The 17,463-nt window shown below is 49.0% G+C and overlaps 1 protein-coding gene across 1 annotated transcript; it reads right to left on the bottom strand.

Annotated features, from left to right (window-relative positions):
• Positions 1–5,562: 5,562 nt before the first annotated feature.
• On the bottom strand, positions 5,563–15,280 carry PTRHD1 (peptidyl-tRNA hydrolase domain containing 1). Its single transcript, XM_030555152.1, is given in 3 exon segments — positions 5,563–8,026; positions 15,025–15,162; positions 15,164–15,280. Coding segments are annotated over 3 exon segments (384 nt in total). The 5' UTR covers positions 15,239–15,280; the 3' UTR covers positions 5,563–7,855.
• Between the last annotated feature and the right edge of the window lie 2,183 nt (positions 15,281–17,463).

Raw genomic sequence — 17,463 nt, 5'->3', positions numbered from 1 at the left:
CTGGAACTTGGATTCCCGATCTAGAACCCTGGCCCTAAATTTAGCAGTCAACAAGCCAGAGAGGTTAGAGAAGGATTTTCCCCTTTCTCCTGCTTCGTAAGGTCAAGGAAGATCTCAATGGGAGAAGAGAGGGGGTGGACACAGATGAAGAAGAAGAGGGTACCCAAAAAGTTCAGTGATTGTTGGTGGCTTTGCCTGATTAACAGGTGTCAGTGGGAGCTGATGTGGTGGCTGGATTAAGGTGGCTGGATTCCCATTCAATCTCCAGATAAAAGCTACTCTTGCTTTTTAGATGCTGTGGTCTGTTGCCACTGCTCTGTGGAAGGGTCTGTGTCTGGTACCCTTTGTGTGTGTGAAGTCAATGTGTGCTTTCCCCAGCGTGGCCAAAACCTAGTGACCAAAGGAATTTCCAAACACTGCCTAAATTCCTATGCTGTAGTGTAGGGGTGTGTTCTGTGGGGTCGCGGGAGGAGTGTGGGACAGGATGCCATTCAGCTCATTTCCTTTCCTAGTTCTGTCTTGAGCTGCTCAGGTGTGAACAGTTCCTGCAGGGCAGCCCCTTGGTCGCTGAGTTCAGTGTCCTGTGTGCAAAACAGCCTTGGGAGCTCAGCAGGGGAAAAGCGAGCTTGTTAATTAAAATGAGCTGTGTGCAACAGTTACTTGACAAGGCACATTTTAAGGATCTGAGATAACCTACTAGTAATGTGGGGCTGGGCTTGTCTTTTAACACAGCTGTAAATAACAATCCCACAGTGATGTGCACACATGGTGCAGTTCCTTGCTGACTTTTCTCTCTGCCCTGGTCTCTTTCCAGCCCGTTGGATGCTTGCCCCAGAAAGCAGCATAGTCTAATGATGACTGTGTTTGTGGGGGTAGGGTTCAGGACTCTTTCATAGCAGCCCCCTGCGCTACTGACCAAAGCGGGAGACAGGTGGCAGTCAACCAGAAACCAGTGTCTACAGGGGCTCTCCCACCACATATGTGCCAATCTGCCCAGTGCAGAGCAGTCTCTTTCCTGGCCAATCAGCCATCTTTAAAAAAACATGTTTCATTTTGTTCGGCATTTCATGACTGCAACATGGCACTGCATGTGCATGATACCATATGGTGCGAACACCAAACTGTCTCCAGAGATAGTTGGCAGCTAGAAATGCATCTTCAGGTCTCTGGCATGTGAGACATGAGTATGAAGACTGCTGCCCAGAGGAAGTATATAAATGCAAAAGACCAACAGATCCTTGGGTTGGGTCCCAGAAACTGTTTGGCCAAACTCTGGGATGTAAAGACGCTAAGAATACACTTGGATTTCAGCTAAGTAGATGCTATTCTACAGAAACCATTCAAGTATTCAGTCATCACAACACATACTCGAATTGGTATTGAATCCCTCCAGCAGTACCACCAAGAAACAATCCCCTCCCTTCACGCCACAACAGATTAAGATTTGTGAGGAGCCCCAATCCTCTCGTTGGATTTGTGCAGGCAGACCCCTACACCCGAGCAAATATAGGATGAGAGGCAGTTGTTTTGCAGCAGAGCCCACGTGGATGCTGGCTGTTTTCCTCATAGAAGGCATCATTTACCTCTCTGCTGCCTGCACATTTTTTTCAGTTCAGAGAATAGTTTAAACTAGGTGTGTGTTGGATTTTTTTTTAACTTGTTTGGAAGTGATCGAAGTGTGAGAACATAGTGGAATAAATAGAGGAACCAATTCTAGAGCTGTAAGTAAAACATTAATTTTGCTTTCTGGTCACTTGTGAGCCTATCTACTCTGCTGGTTTCCCTCTATTCTTATAAAATAAGAAGTACCATCATATTCTTCTAGCGTAGCCCTAAACACTGTACTGAGAGAGGGATGAGGTGTAGTGGTTGGACCATTACTAGAAAATGCGCTGGGGATGTCTTAAGAAGTTGACTGTAAAGTTTTAATGTGCCCTTGGTTCCCATTGTGACTTTAAAGGAGGCCTTGAAAAAGGACAGAAAACAGTGGGGTTTTGCCCCTTCTTGCTTCTTTAGGATGTAAAGGGAAGGCCTGACAGATTGCTGGTTTGGATTTCTTTTATATTTATTTGGCTGCTCATTGGTTGCATTATAAATTCAGGTCTTGTCTGCCCTGTTTCTCCTGAGCAGCTCTATGGAAGACTGGAGAATTTATGAGATGATGTAAGAAACTATGCAGCTGTAACTTGATTAAGAGGGGAAATTATTTCTAATGAGACTGTTTAACTCATCATAACAAACCGTTGGAAGAAAAGCTTTTTTCTTAAAATTCATCACACACACGTCTACTTCTCCTGTAATTAAGGGCTCCAAGAGCTCCCAATCCACAGATCTTGAATCCTCCAAGGAAGAAAAAAAGGAGTAAATTTGACATTCCTGATATTTAAGGTGAAAAGCAAGCACAAAAATAACCTGTTAAAGGGTTTAAAAACAACCCCTCCCCCCACACCTTTCAGTAAAAGTGCTTAAATCTATGCTTTCCTCTTAGGTCACATCTTTAAAGGTAGCTGGGGCTGCCTGGAAATGGACACTTGTAAAACCCCACAAATTCCTAGACTTGCCACCAACCCAGGTAGAGAAGTATGTCACAGCTTCATCCTTTAGTTAATAATGTTTATAAAGCACTTCAGAGCTGAAACAAGCCTCACAAAAGTGCTGAGTAATAATCATCTTAATCAAGGTGAAATAAATAATGATTTTAATGCTCATGTTCCAAGGAAAACCTATGCCTGCAATCTTAGGGGGAACCAACTGATTGGTACTGGAGTCTCAGGCCGTGTCTATACTAGCAAACTCCATAGCTATAGTTCAGCCCCTGCAGAGGGAAACCATAATGCAGACAGGGTGTGACAAGGGTAATCACACCAGAATTCTATTTACACTGAGGCTTCCACCATTGCTCTCAGGGTTGGGGCTGGACAATGTTAACTGTCTAGTTTGGGGAAGACAGCTCCTGATCTCTGCAACCAATCATGCCACTGTATTAAAAGATCGGAGTGGTCGGGACAGTGCTTGTACATCTTGTCTGAACAATGGTGCCTTTAATTCCATGCTTGGGCTTGGTATTGACTCACTGATGAGGGCATCAAGAACATTACTCTGCCCGACCCCAGTGGGGTGCTGTCCACCCTTGTCCCCAGCTGCCATGGCATAAGATGAGCCAATGGCCCTGGTTCTGTTCTTCAGCAGCACTTCCAAACCATCCTCAAACATCTCAGAAGTTTTAACGTGTACTGTGATCAAACGACCAAAATGCTTTAGAAATGCCTGGAGGAAAGCAGGGGCAGTGCCTATTAAATAGCTTCAGTAGCAGCAGTGGGGGTCCTACATGCTGCTATGGCCTGTAACTCAGGTCACTGAAACATGGGTAGCTTTAGGTTACATTAGTCACAGCTTTCCATCTAGGGAGGAACTAACTACTAGTTTTGAAGCTAGGAGGGTGGTTGTTCTCACCACCACCAATTGCTGTCTCTGCTGCCTGGTTAGACTGAATGTTAGTGAAGCTGCTATTTCCTCCCTATTAAAAAAAAAGGGGGGGGGTTGGGAATCATGACAATGAGTTAAGAGAATATGAATCCTGACTTCCCACTTATTTTAGGTTAGTGTGACTAGCGATGCCAACGGAGTTACTCCCAATTTATGGGAATGAGAAGAGAATCAGTCACTGGAGATCCTAATTATTTTCTTTTTAAAAGTGCTTCATATTTGTTAATTGCTTTTTAAAAAAACTTCCCATAGAGGAAAGCAATTTTTGCCATTCTTAAAAATCTGTCCCAAAATAACCCGAAGGCACAGATTTGTATTTTGGTTTTATCTTCCCTGCTCCTACTTAAAGTTGAATTCACATTACATTGTGAAAAATCTCCTCATTAGGTTTCCCCTGCTTAGGGTAAATGGAGCTAAAAGATGGAAAATTGATCAATCTTGCATTTAACAACTCTAATGTGCAATGAGGCATTTAAAGAGCACTTTTGTCTTAAAATAAATGCCATTTTTAAGTGTGACTCATTTTGAATATTTTTCCTGTATTTAAAGGAGGCGTATTTCTTCAGCGGCTTGACTACTCTTGCTTTCTGCTGTTACAGTATCAGCTTTATTCAATGTTTAATTATGCTGGTTGTTGTAATAAAGTCATTTAAAAATTGGCTTTCTAGTTGCAGTCTGTTTACTCTATTTCTTACAAGGGCCACTGAACTGATTAAATAGGAAACCTATAGAATAAAGGAGAAATGGAGTGAAAATGCCAATAGGATCCCAGGCAGGGACAACTCGCCAAGCCCTTCTCTCCCTGTTAGTTTCTGGAGGAGAGACAGGCCTGCTCCAACCCTGGATGAAAGTAAATATAGCCTTGCTCCTGCACCACTAGTCCATTGGAATAGTATTTTGCCCTACTGTAGGAAGGGAGATTGATCTGGCAAGAGGATGAGGCTGACACCTGGCTTTTACCCCCAACTTCTCTACTGACTTGCTGGGTGACCTAGGGTAATTCACTCCGCCTCTCTGCCCCTCATTTACAATGGGGCTATTACCTCACAAGAGCATAGTGACTCAATTCTTTAATGGCTGCCTCCTGCTTACAGGTCCTTGGCTGAAAGTCACTCCCCAAGGATAAATTATTGTTGGACCTGGCAGCCCTTTTAGGGAAGATTCCCCCAGTTGAACTGTCACTACTGCAATCATTTAAATGAACTTTATTTGCTGTTCAGCTCACAAGGTGATGGTCCCTTATGAAAAAGCCCAACAGAGTCCTCCATGAGTAGCTCACTGCATGAGTTGCAGAGTTTGGCCCTTGTGTGTGGAATGCTGCAGTGGTTTTTCCTCACCTTCTTTAACCTTATTTACATGGAGGTAGCCATGCTATAGCTCGACTTTTGTGGCGCAACGTAACTTATGCTGACTCTCATTACTAGGAAGGTAGAGAACCATGTAGCAGTAGAGCGCTTGTTAAAGCTGGTGTCTCGGCTGGCCAACAGCATTTTCTTTACGGAGAGAGATTTTGCTTATGTGGTCGCGGTGAGGTGGAGGATTACTGATGAGATACACGCCCCTTTCAGAGGACTAGCTACAACCAGGCTTTGTTCCCAGGGCTTGAGTGGTACAGTATTTGAAAAGCCAAGGGCACCACCTGCAAGCACCTTTTCAAGCGCTCGTGATCAGGGGCAGCAGAAATCTCATCAGTACTATAACCTGAAGTAGACTGCAGGTACTGGTTTGGTTCCTGCACCATGGGGCAGAACTCAAGGCCATCACATGCCAATGACATGCTTGTTTTGCAGCCAAGAGAAGTTGAGTGCTGCATAGGATACATCTCCTGCCCCTGGCCTGGCAACTGCATGGGCCTGCATTGCTATGAATCCGAGGAAAGTTGCTCTGATAGAAAGAGGATGGGAGCAGATTTGAAATGATCATTGAGGCACATCTGCTCTGGTTTTCATGGGTGGATGCAGGAGCAGCTGTACTTGGATGTTTGGGATCTATAACCCCTCAAACCAGATCAAAGAGGTCTCTTAGTAACAGAGCTCAGTATGCAAACCCAGTAAGCTGAAGCCAGAGCAAACATGAGACTGGTAAAGAAAATCATGTTTATTTTCAACTCCAGTTCCATTGAAATAAGAACTGCCGATTCACAGCCACATGGGAGCAAATGAGACTTACCTGCATAAAGAACTCACCTGGTTTATGAAAACAAAGTCAAGCCTTTTCGCTTAGGAACTACGCTGCTTGGAGTCACATATGGAGAGGGAGTGACGCTCCCTCTCACCAGCAGTGCTAGCATCTTACTTTTAGCTTGGACAGTGCTTTAGATCTGCCTGTTTCCCTTTCTAGCTCTGGACATTAGCCCAGTGTGGCTGGCTTCGTAACAACACATGCGGAATAATCTAAATCCTGTCCAAAAAAATAGCTTCGCTAACCCCCTTTGAAGAGCATCACTAACCATTTCTATCCATATCATATTAGCCCCTTGGGGTGACAAGCTAAATGCTTGGCTTGAACCAAGACACTTGGGTTTATTTAAAACTCCCCATTAGACAGTGCAACCATGTGGCAAAAGAAATTGCCAGAAATAAGGCCTAATGCACAATGCATTAGTGCTTAGCACTGGGAGCTTTGAACAGTTGTCCCAGAGGGCAAAGCTGTATCTTCAGTAACAGCTCTCCTTCCCTCCTAGCACTGCTTGTATTTACTCATTCCTTATGCTAAAAGAACAGATTTTTAAGCTTTCCCTTGTCTTTTGCTTAGGGGAAAACAACATCAGGGCTTCTGCTGGATGCAGAGCTGCAGCAGTTGAAACAAAGGTAAAAGGGGTGAATCTGGGGGAGAAGCCTGTCTGATAGTGAGGTTGTTGGGTGCTCACCATATGGAGAAAGAGGCTAAGAAAAGCTACCAAAGCTGAGCAGCAGCAGAGCTGACAGTGTCACACAGGGCAGCTATTTGACAGTTATGATCCTTCATACAGAAATCAGAGAGGGAAGAGATCAGTTGGCTTATCCACTCCATCCCCTTGTGACGGATGCAGGAATGCGCCTTCCAGCATACACTAGATAGAGATTAAGTCATCGGGGCTTCAGAGCTCCAGGAGCTTTTCCTTGTATTCAACCTACATTTTTCCCTTTCTTAATTTCATTCTGCGACTCCCCCTTTCTTAGCATTTGCTCATTTCAAACCCTTGTAAGGAGTGATGTCCTCACCCCACTCCGTTGGCATCTATATTATGGGGAAGCAAGCGAACAGCTGGCAGTGCCATACAGGCAGCTGGATCTTATCTCGGGGCCCAAATTATAGGTTGTGGCAAGTTACTCAAGTGCTATAGGGTAGCTCTCTACCAGCAGTATTAACAAGACCTGCTCCCCACGATCAAACTCTGGGTAACTATCAAATAGCTGTGGACAATTCTGCTGCTTCACAGGGAGGCAATGAAGGGAGAAAGCCAGGCAGTGGTAGTGTTGGGAGACCTAAAGCACCACAGATTGCAAACCTGGGTGTAACTGCAGGCCTGTTATGCAATACGGTAGCGATGATTTGGGGCTGCATATACAGAGGAATCACCCCAGCTGTTAGAGGGCAGCCTGCACGTGGGTGTCTCATAATTTGGAAGACCCAAACTGGAGAGAGCTCAGAGAGGAGCGACAAGGAGGATGAGAGGCCTGGAGGAACTGACTTAAGGGAAGACGGAACTAAAACAGTTCTGACAGGACTGAAAGACAAATTAAAGGACATTTCGCTACTCCCTATTCTCTATGGGCCATGGCAGGAGAAGAATTCAGCATCAGAGATAGGAGTAATGGGGTGAAATTTAGGCTGAATGTTCGAGAAAACTTCTGCCCTAGAAAGCAAGACGTGTTGGTCTAGGGAATAATTTCCCCCGGCTGCAGTGGATTTCTGGAGAAATCTAAAAATGAGAATTGACACAACCGAGTGAGTTTGTTGTAGGGAAAAAGCCACTCTGGCTGGGACACAGACTGGCTGGGACACAGACTAAGCGTCCCATTAGATCTTTTCCATCTTTGCTCACTGCAATTTTGATGGCTCAAAGCTGATAAGTGAATATTTATTGTGGAATAAGCTGCATTCATACATTCCACCGAAATCCCTTTCCATGGAAGTGAAAGACAGGAGTGTGTCATCATCTCCATTGAAGAACACTGGCTTTAACAGCAACGTGCAGTAGAAGTGTTACATGTTCTTCAGCAGATGCATCTAAAAATGATGCTTTAGGACATATGCAGCTTTATTGTCTCCATATATATCTGTACCATTTTTACAGCCAGACGCACCCAGGAAAGCTACATGTTCTGGTTAGGTCTGTATGACACTATGAAGGTGAAGGGTCTCTAATGGGAAGCCAGGGTAAAGGTCATTTGAGCAATTTGAATTTCTTCAGATGTTGGTGCACTTCCTCCTTGGGGTAGGGTCTGAGTGCGATGCAAGTAGCTATGTTCTCTGGCTGTTCTATCCACACTTTGTGATCGATGTTGTGCTGCTTCAGAGTCTCAGCGAGCGTCGTCAAGGCACCCTCATCCAGGGCCTAGAAAACAGGGGAGGGGGTGTGAAAAATTCACTGTGAGCTCAACCTGAGATTGCCTTGGGAAGCCAGCAGTAAAGGCAGCCCTTGTGCTGACTGATCAGAACTTCCACCTCCGTACTGCTCCTCCCCACACACACAGACAATTCTAACACCACTTTCTAGTTACGCGGTATAAGAAGGATCTCAAAGCACTTCAACTGCATGTGCAAAATCTTGAGAGAAGAATTACCCGCATGCAACTGAAATGCGGCCAGTTCTGGGATGGAATGTGGCAATCATTGCTGGGGCAGAATACGTCACAGCTTTTTAGGAAGAGAAAAAGAATAACTACCAGGAAAACTTTAAGGGACTCGCACGAAGTTAGCCAGGACGTAGTGGTAACCCTGCCATAAGTACCTAGCGTTCCTTAATGGAGGCAAGGCCTCCATTTTATATATTTGTCCAAAATAAGTCCAATTCTTGAGGGTAACTCAAGTCTGCAATTCTGCCAAAAAAATCCCAGGAGTGATTGGCAGAATTTGCTTTCCTGTTATTCAAGGAGCAGCTATGGACTGGGAAAAGTGTCGCCACAGGGCACAGGTGATTAATACATAACATGCTGGGGAGTGCATAGCACTTAACCGATCTCAGTCTGTGTCCTAAAAAGCTCAGCATCTAAGGTTTAATTTATACTACAGAACAATCCTGCAACCCTAAGTGACAGCTATGCTAGGAAGTCCCCTGATGTATATGCAACTGAGCCAGCAGAAGAATGCTCCTGATGGTATAGCTCATATTGTTCAGAGCTGTGGGTTTAGCTATACAGTAGAAAAACCTCCTCCTGTCAGCTTACACTGCATATACACTAGGGGGCAGTCAGTATACTTATTCCAAAAAATAGCATAGACCAGTGGTCTCTAAAGTGGGGTGCGCAAGACGATCCATTGGGGGATGCGGCAGGAGTGCCGCTGGAGGGGGGAAAAAAGGGGTGGCCAGAGGAGGGAGGGAGCAAGTGGGGAAGTTGCCTCCCTCCCCCCCCCCAGCCAGGCACAGAACAGAACGCAGGGGCTTTAGGGGCTGCAGGGCTCTGGGCTGAGGGGGCCCCAGCCTCAGGGATGGCTCCACTGTTTTCGCTGCTCCAAGCAGCATGCCGGGGTGGAGGTAGCTCCCAGAATCGTGGCCATGGGGGAGGCGCCACGCTGCGCAGAGCCACTTGCACACCCCCTGCACCAAACAGGAGCTGCCCCAGGTAAGTGATTTGTACCTCCTGCCTGCCCCAGCCCTGAGCCTCCTCCCAGACCCCGCACCCCACCCGCACCCTAACCCTAACTCAAACCTTTGAATCGCTGTAGTGTAAGTGTTAAACCAAGATTTTCAGAAATAATGAAGCATATTCAATCACCTTGCTCTCACTAAAAAATAATCAGAGAGCAAAAAGGTTTTTTGTACCATTAATAAAATATTTAATATTTTTCATCTCTCATCCTTTTCTAATTTTTATTTGTGTATGTTTTATAATGTACATAATATATTAGCATAGTAATACATGTATATAATTTATACATAAATAAATACACATATTGAGGGTGCGTGCTCCAAAAATTTTTACTGATAGGGATGTGCGATCAAAAAAGTTTGGAGACCACTGGCATAGACAAGCCCTAAGTATGGGCTTTAAATGGGATCAGATGCTTAAATGGAGGTGAATTTTGACTGCATCTGGAGTGGCGTTAGGAGCTCTCTTCCAGGGAACTGGTGGGCATGGACTCTGATGGAGGATTTATCAGACAATCATAGAACTGAAAAGGACCAAGAGGTCCTTTAGTCCAGTCCCCTACACTCATGGCAGGACTATCGATTTTAGACCATCCCTGACAGGTGTTTGTCTAACCTGCTGTTAATCTCCAACGATGATGATTCCACAACCTCCCTGGGCAATTTATTCCAGTGCTTAACCACTCTGACCATTAAGAAGTTTTTCCTAATGTCCATCCTAAACCGCTCTTGCTACAATTTAAGCCCATTGCTTCTTGTCCTATCCTCAGAGGTTAAGAAAACAATTTTTCTTCCTTGTCCTTGTAACAACCTTTTACATACTTAAACTCATGTCCCCTCTGTCTTCTCTTCTTCAGACTAAACAAACTCAATTTTTTTCAATCTTCTCTCACAGGTCATGCTTTCTAGACCTTTAATAATTTTTCTTGCTCTTCTCTGGACTCTCTCCAATTTGTCCACATCCTTCCTGAAATGTGGCACCCAGAACTGGACACAATACTCCAGCTGAGGCCTAGTCAGCGCAGCGCAGAGTAGAGCAGAAGAATTAGTTCTCATGTCTTGCTTACAACACTCCTGCTAATATATCCAGAATGATGTTTGCTTTTGTTGCAACAGCGTTATACTGGTGACTCATATTTAGCTTGTGGTCCACTATGACCCCCAGATCCCTTTCCGCAGTACTACTTCCTAGACAGTCATTTCCCTTTTTGTATGTGTGCAACTGATTGCTTCTTCCTAAATGGAGTACTTGGCATTTGTCCTTATTGAATTTTATCCTATTTACTTCAGACTATTTCTCCAGTTAGTCCAGATCATTTTGAATTTTAATCCTGTCCTCCAAAGCACTTGCAACCCCTCCCAGCTTGGTATCGTCCTCAAACTTTATAAGTGTACTTTGTATGCCATTATCTAAATCACTGATGAAGATATTTAACAGAACCAGACCCAGAACTGATCCCTGTGGGATCCCACTCATTATACCCTTCCAGCATGACTCTGAACCACTGATAACTACTCTAACTAATCCAATCAACATGTATTGGATAGGCACCTAGATACCACACTATTAGCACAATATAAATGGAGATGATTATTCAAGTGCCCAACATATTCAGAAATGGGGAGCGATGAGCAGAAATGGCCACCCAGGACCTACAAGCTCCACACGCTGTGGGCCCCTTGCATAGCTGCTCACTAAACACCGCAGGTGCTTTGCCTATCACATTGTTCAAGGGTGCATATAAAGGTTCCTCCTCTTCTTTCCCACCACCTTCTTCAGTCTGCTGAACTAGAAGCAAAGCATTCTGTCCATGTAGAGGGATGTTCAGCTCCTGCACATGACGGGCCGAGAAGCAGATTCCTTCCTGGATGCTCACACCACACATCAGATGGTTAGCGTAACAGGCTGCTACCACACAGCACCACATTGAGCTACTTTTTTCATGGAAGTGACAAGCCAACTCAACAGATGGGCCATGGAGTCCTTCAATGCTCTTCCCTCTAAAGGGCCTCTGACATTTTCAAGCTTGTGAGCAGTTTTTCCATCTGCATTTGCTTTTCTGTAAAAGGCTGTGAGATCAGATGTTACCCAGGAGGGCACTGCAAGGGAGTAGTTTAACACTACTCACACCCATGTGTGATAACCCCTTGGATACGGAATACAAATCTGTTTCATGGGAAATTCCTCCCTTACCCTCTCCCCTCATTGCCCCCGCATCACCCCCCAGATGTCACTGTTCTATCAACCTAAGCTGTCATTCTTCCCTCTCAGCCCTCTTTCTCCCATCTCACTCTCACAGAGTTGAGTACTCAAACCTCTTCTTAGTCACCCAGATTTGCATCCTCAGTACCTCTCTCCACACATCCAGGCTCTTGCCCAACCTTGCTGCTGCTTCCTTTACAGTATATCTCCTGGTTTCCCTCCCTGCCCTCTCCCTGATTTGTAGCCTCTTCCTTGCATTATCCATCTAGTTTAGCGTGGACATTCTTTAGGGCTAGGTTTCATTTTCCTGACTGCTTGCAAAGTAGTAGATGGTACCATATTATTGTAAGATAGCTCTCAAGGGCTGGTTTTTCATTTTAGGTTGGCAAGTATCAGAGGGTAGCCGTGTTAGTCTGGATCTGTAAAAGCAGCAAAGAATCCTGTGGCACCTTATAGACTAACAGAGGTTTTGGAGCATGAGCTTTCGTGGGTGAATACCCACTTCTTCAGATGCATGTAATGGAAATATCCAGGGGCAGGTATATATGTGTGCTAGCAAGCAAGCTAGAGATAACGAGGTCAGTTCAATCAGGAGGATGAGGCCCTGTTCTAGTAGTTGAGGTGTGAAAACCAAGAGGAAAACTGGTTCTGTAATTGGCAAGCCATTCACAGTCTTTGTTCAATCCTGAGCTGATGGTGTCAAATTTGCAGATGAACTGAAGCTCAGCAGTTTCTCTTTGAAGTCTGGTCCTGAAGTTTTTTTTGCTGCAGGATGGCCACCTTAAGGTCTGCTATAGTGTGGCCAGGGAGGTTGAAGTGCTCTCCTACAGGTTTTTGTATATTGCCATTCCTAATGTCTGATTTGTGTCCATTTATCCTTTTCCGTAGAGACTGTCCAGTTTGACCGATGTACATAGCAGAGGGGCATTGCTGGCATATGATGGCGTATATTACATTGGTGGATGTGCAGGTGAATGAACCAGTGATGGTGTGGCTGATCTGGTTAGGTCCTGTGATGGTGTCGCTGGTGTAGATATGTGGGCAGAGTTGGCATCGAGGTTTGTTGCATGGATTGGTTCCTGAGCTAGAGTTATTATGTGTGGTGTGCAGTTACTGGTGAGAATATGTTTCAGGTTGGCAGGTTGTCTGTGGGCAAGGATTGGCCTGCCACCCCAAGGCCTGTGAAAGTGTGGGATCATTGTCCAGGATGGGTTTGTAGATCCTTGATGATGCGTTGGAGGGGTTTTAGCTGGGGGGCTGTATGTGATGGCCAGTGGAGTCCTGTTGGTTCTCTCTTGGGTTTGTCTTGCAGTAGGAGGCTTCTGGGTACATGTCCTGGCTCTGTTGATCTGTTTCCTTATTTCCTCATGCGGGTATTGTAGTTTTGAGAATGCTTGGTGGAGATTTTGTAGGTGTTGGTCTCTGTCTGAGGGGTTAGAGCAGATGCGGTTGTAGCTATTTTAGGTTGGCTGCACAGTGCTGGGCTGGCATTTCTATAGAACATTGAAAAAGCCTTACTGTGACATCAAGACTAACAAAATATCAGCGTGCCCTTTCAGCAGAGAGTATGAAAACCAAGACTTTAAGCCAAACAGGTACCAACAGGAGCAATTTTAGAGATGCTCCACACACACACACGTGCGCGACTGCAGATTGAACAATGAACTTCCCCCATGCATATACTTCACTTGGGCTATACCAGAATAGACAACTGCAGAACGAAACCAACTCCCTATGCAGACAGTTCCCAAAAAAGTGTCTCAAAGCTGCAACAAGTTAGTTTCACAAAACTATTGTCACTTACTGATCTTTCACTGCCATAGGCAAACCAACCCTCAGTTCTGGCAGCACATACAGCTGCTGAAATAGACACGTTAGGGAGAAGAGATGACTTATTACAACAAGCTGTAGGAACAACGGGGAAAGATGATTTTTAATAGTTGTGACTCAGCCTCACAACTATGCTTTTCATGTGTATGAGGCTAGTTTATATGGAATGAGGGACTGACAGCACTAGATCATGCCAAGAATAGCATGGACAGGTATTCCACTTCAACACTTGTCATCATATAGCGCACTTCGTCATTATCCCATTTTAACAGATGAGGAAATGAAGTAGAGAAAGGTCACACAGGAAGTGGATGGTGGAGCTGACAGAACAGATCCCCGATTTTCTGACTCTGAGTCCCATACTATAGCCACTGACCACACTGCCTTTGGTAGAGGCAAAGATGGCTAAAGACAAAGTAATTTCTTCCTGAAGTATTCATGTTATGCTCCTACATATGAATAGGCCAAGAGCCAGGAGGGAGGTTCAGCAGGACGACCTGGATTTAAGATGGGATATGTAGTTCCACAATGCCACATTCTATCCACACTGCCAGGCCACTCACATGCAAGTTGTGTGAGAAGGTGCATGTGGTGTCCCTCTCAGCTACTTTACATAAACAGTAGCCTTAACTATTGCTGAGCAACAAAACTATTTCAATAACGCAAGCAATGTGCTAATGGCTTGTGGTGGGGTTTGTTACACATGCTGTTACTTGGATGCTGAAGTGTCGGATAGACACAGCTTTCTAAGGTGTCATAATCTGCCACACCCTCATCTCACAGTTTAGAAGTAAACAATACCTGTCAGATGGTATAGAAATTCCAGTATTGCAATGTCCCACTGGACAGATACTGAATGTATCAGATTTAACTGTCCCTAACAATTGCTTCTCTCTTTATGCTAATAGAATTTCTTTAATCCAATTGATAGTGAGACTTGATGCTCCAGAATTCAAATGACTTGTGGAGTCTACATCTGCAGAAACCTGTAGTCTCCATGAGCAACTGAGCATTTGGATCAAAATAGAACCTGCAGGGTGACCAGATGCTCTGGCTTTGCTCTGCTTGGCCTACTTTCTGCAGCCCCACCTGCTATCTGCCATCCATAAAGCAGGGGCTACCAAATGTCCTTGCTTTGACAGTGCTGGAAAAAAAGGCTGATGCTCTGCGAGCCATGAACCTATGCGGGCACCTGCATCCATGCCAGGATGCTCTGCAGGACATTTTCCTGGTTCACTTCACAGAGATTCAAGGCTGGCACCTCTTCCTTCTGACAGGACATGGCTTTAGTGCTTGGAACAAACATAGGGAGCAGCACTAGCCCCGTCCCAGGCTTCGCCTCATGCAGAGGGAATAAGAAAAAGCAGCACTTACCTGCTGCTTGGCGCTAGATGAACCAGGGCACCCCGGGGGCTGTTCCCTTCCCCTGCATTATACCCAGAGCACCCAGCTCTGCACAGACCTGCCCTCTGGCAGCTCCCACACCAGTGGTCCTCGTGCTGCTGGAGTCCCACCAAGGGCCTCTTGGGACCCCTGCCCCCATAGGCCTCGGCCCTACTCCCCACCATGGGCCCCTTGCCCCTCACTTCTCCTTCTCCCCACTGCTGGCACCCTGCTCTGCAAGGCCCCGACCCCCTCCCGCTTCCCATGGGCCCTGTCACCCGCTTCCGCCCGGCCCCAACGCCCGCGGGCCATATAGTGCCCCGCTCACCTCCAGCACCACGGTCCTCATGCTGCCCCCCTCAGCCAGGTAGGCCCCGGTGTCCGCCTGCCCGTAGTACGCATGCACCACCGCCAGGGCCGCGTGGCAGGCCTGAGCCACCAGGGCCCCCAGCGGCCACGAGAGCGGCTCCCCGCCTGCAGGTCCCCCGCAGCACCACGTACTGCACCAGCGCTCGCGCTGAGCGACCGCCGGGCGCTGCCATCTTAGCGTACGGAAACGCTCGCGGAAGGAGAGGCGCGGAGCATGCCGGGAAAGAGGTGCAGTAAGGAATCATCGCGCACAGTATGCTGGGAAAATACAGTAGGTGCCGCCATCTTGTCGTACGAAGTCTGGATGACGGCTACGTAAAGGGTGCCGGGAAAAGGGCTTGCTCACCGCCATATTTCAATACAGACTCCCTCAACACGAGCGCCGCCATCTTGTCATACGGTACCGGAAATACACCCTGGGCGGGGCGTCTCCGCCTCATTCTCGGACACGCGTGCCGCGGGGTATGCTGGGAAGGAAATAAAGCGCGTCGCGTGACGTATTTTCCCTTGGATTCGGTGCGCGGGAAGTTTGAGTCCGAGACCCGTTGCTCGTTTCCATGGTGCTCGCAGGTGAGTCCTGAGCCGCCGTATTAGGGTCGGTGTCCCTGTCCTCAGCGCGGGGTCCGTCCCCTCCCTCCACACCCGCCAGAACCCGGTGAGTTCCTGCCCCGCCCCCCAACCAACCGCCAGAACCCGGGAGTCCTGCCCCGCCCCCCCAACCAACCGCCAGAACCCAGGAGTCCTGCCCCGCCCCCCCAAACCAACCGCCAGAACCCGGGAGGTCCTGCCCCGCCCCCAACACTAGAGCCCCTCCTCCCAGGAGTCCTGCTTCCCCGCCATCCCACACGCCAGAACCCGGGAGTCCTGCTCCCTCCCCCGCCCCCCAACCAACCGCCAGAACCCGGGAGTCCTGCTCCCTCCCCCGCCCCCCAACCAACCGCCAGAACCCGGGAGTCCTGCTCCTCCCCCGCCCCCCAACCAACCGCCAGAACCCTGGAGTCCTGATCCCTCCCCCGCCCCCCAACCAACCGCCAGAACCGGGTGTCCTGCTCCCTCCCCCCCGCCCCCCCCAACCAACCGCCAGAACCCGGGAGTCCTGCTCCCTCCCCCGTCCCCCAACCAACCGCCAGAACCCGGGAGTCCTGCTCCCTCCCCCCTCCCCCAACCAACCGCCAGAACCCGGGAGTCCTGCTCCCTCCCCCGCCCCCAACCAACCGCCAGAACCCGGGAGTCCTGCTCCCTCCCCCCAGCCCCCCAACCAACCGCCAGAACCCGGGAGTCCTGCTCCCTCCCCGCCCCCCCAACCACCGCCAGAACCCGGGAGTCCTGCTCCCTCCCCCGCCCCCCAACCAACCGCCAGAACCCGGGAGTCCTGCTCCCTCCCCCGCCCCCCAACCAACCGCCAGAACCCGGGAGTCCTGCTCCCTCCCCCGCCCCCCCAACCAACCGCCAGAACCCGGGAGTCCTGCTCCCTCCCCCGCCCCCCAACCAACCGCCAGAACCCGGGAGTCCTGCTCCCTCCCCCGCCCCCCAACCAACCGCCAGAACCCGGGAGTCCTGCTCCCTCCCCCCTCCCAACCAACCGCCAGAACCCGGGAGTCCTGCTCCCCTCCCCCCTCCCCAACCACCGCCAGAACCCGGGAGTCCTGCCCCCTCCCCCGCCCCCCAACCAACCGCCAGAACCCGGGAGTCCTGCCCCTCCCCCGCCCCCCAACCAACCGCCAGAACCCGGGAGTCCTGCCCCCTCCCCCGCCCCCCAACCAACCGCCAGAACCCGGAGTTCCTGCTCCCTCCCCCGCCCCCCAACCAACCGCCAGAACCCGGGAGTCCTGCTCCCTCCCCCGCCCCCCAACCAACCGCCAGAACCCGGGAGTCCTGCTCCCTCCCCCGCCCCCCAACCAACCGCCAGAACCCGGGAGTCCTGCTCCCCTCCCCCGCCCCCCAACCCAACCGCCAGAACCCGGGAGTCCTGCTCCCTCTCCCCCCCCCAACCAACCGCCAGAACCGGGAGTCCTGTCCCTCTCCCCCCCCCCAACCAACCGCCAGAACCCGGGAGTCCTCTCCCTCTCCCCCCCCCCCAAACCAACCGCCAGAACCCGGGAGTCCTGCTCCCTCTCCCCCCCCCACCCAACCGCCAGAACCCGGGAGTCTGCTCCCTCTCCCTCCCCCCCCCCCCCCCCCAACCAACCGCCAGAACCCGGGAGTCCTGCTCCCTCCCCCCCAACCAACCGCCAGAACCCGGGAGTCCTGCTCCCTTCCCCCCCCCCCAACCAACCGCCAGAACCCGGGAGTCCTGCTCCCTGCCCCCCCCCAACCAACCTGCCAGAACCCAGGAGTCCTGCCCCACCCCCAACACCAGAGCCCCTCCTCCCAGGAGTCCTGCTCTTCCCCCCCCCCC

Source organism: Gopherus evgoodei, chromosome 3, assembly GCF_007399415.2.
Source record: "Gopherus evgoodei ecotype Sinaloan lineage chromosome 3, rGopEvg1_v1.p, whole genome shotgun sequence".
NCBI lineage: Eukaryota > Metazoa > Chordata > Testudines > Testudinidae > Gopherus > Gopherus evgoodei.
The sequence above is the reverse complement of the archived record's forward strand: the minus strand, read 5'-3'. Positions and strand labels throughout refer to the sequence as shown.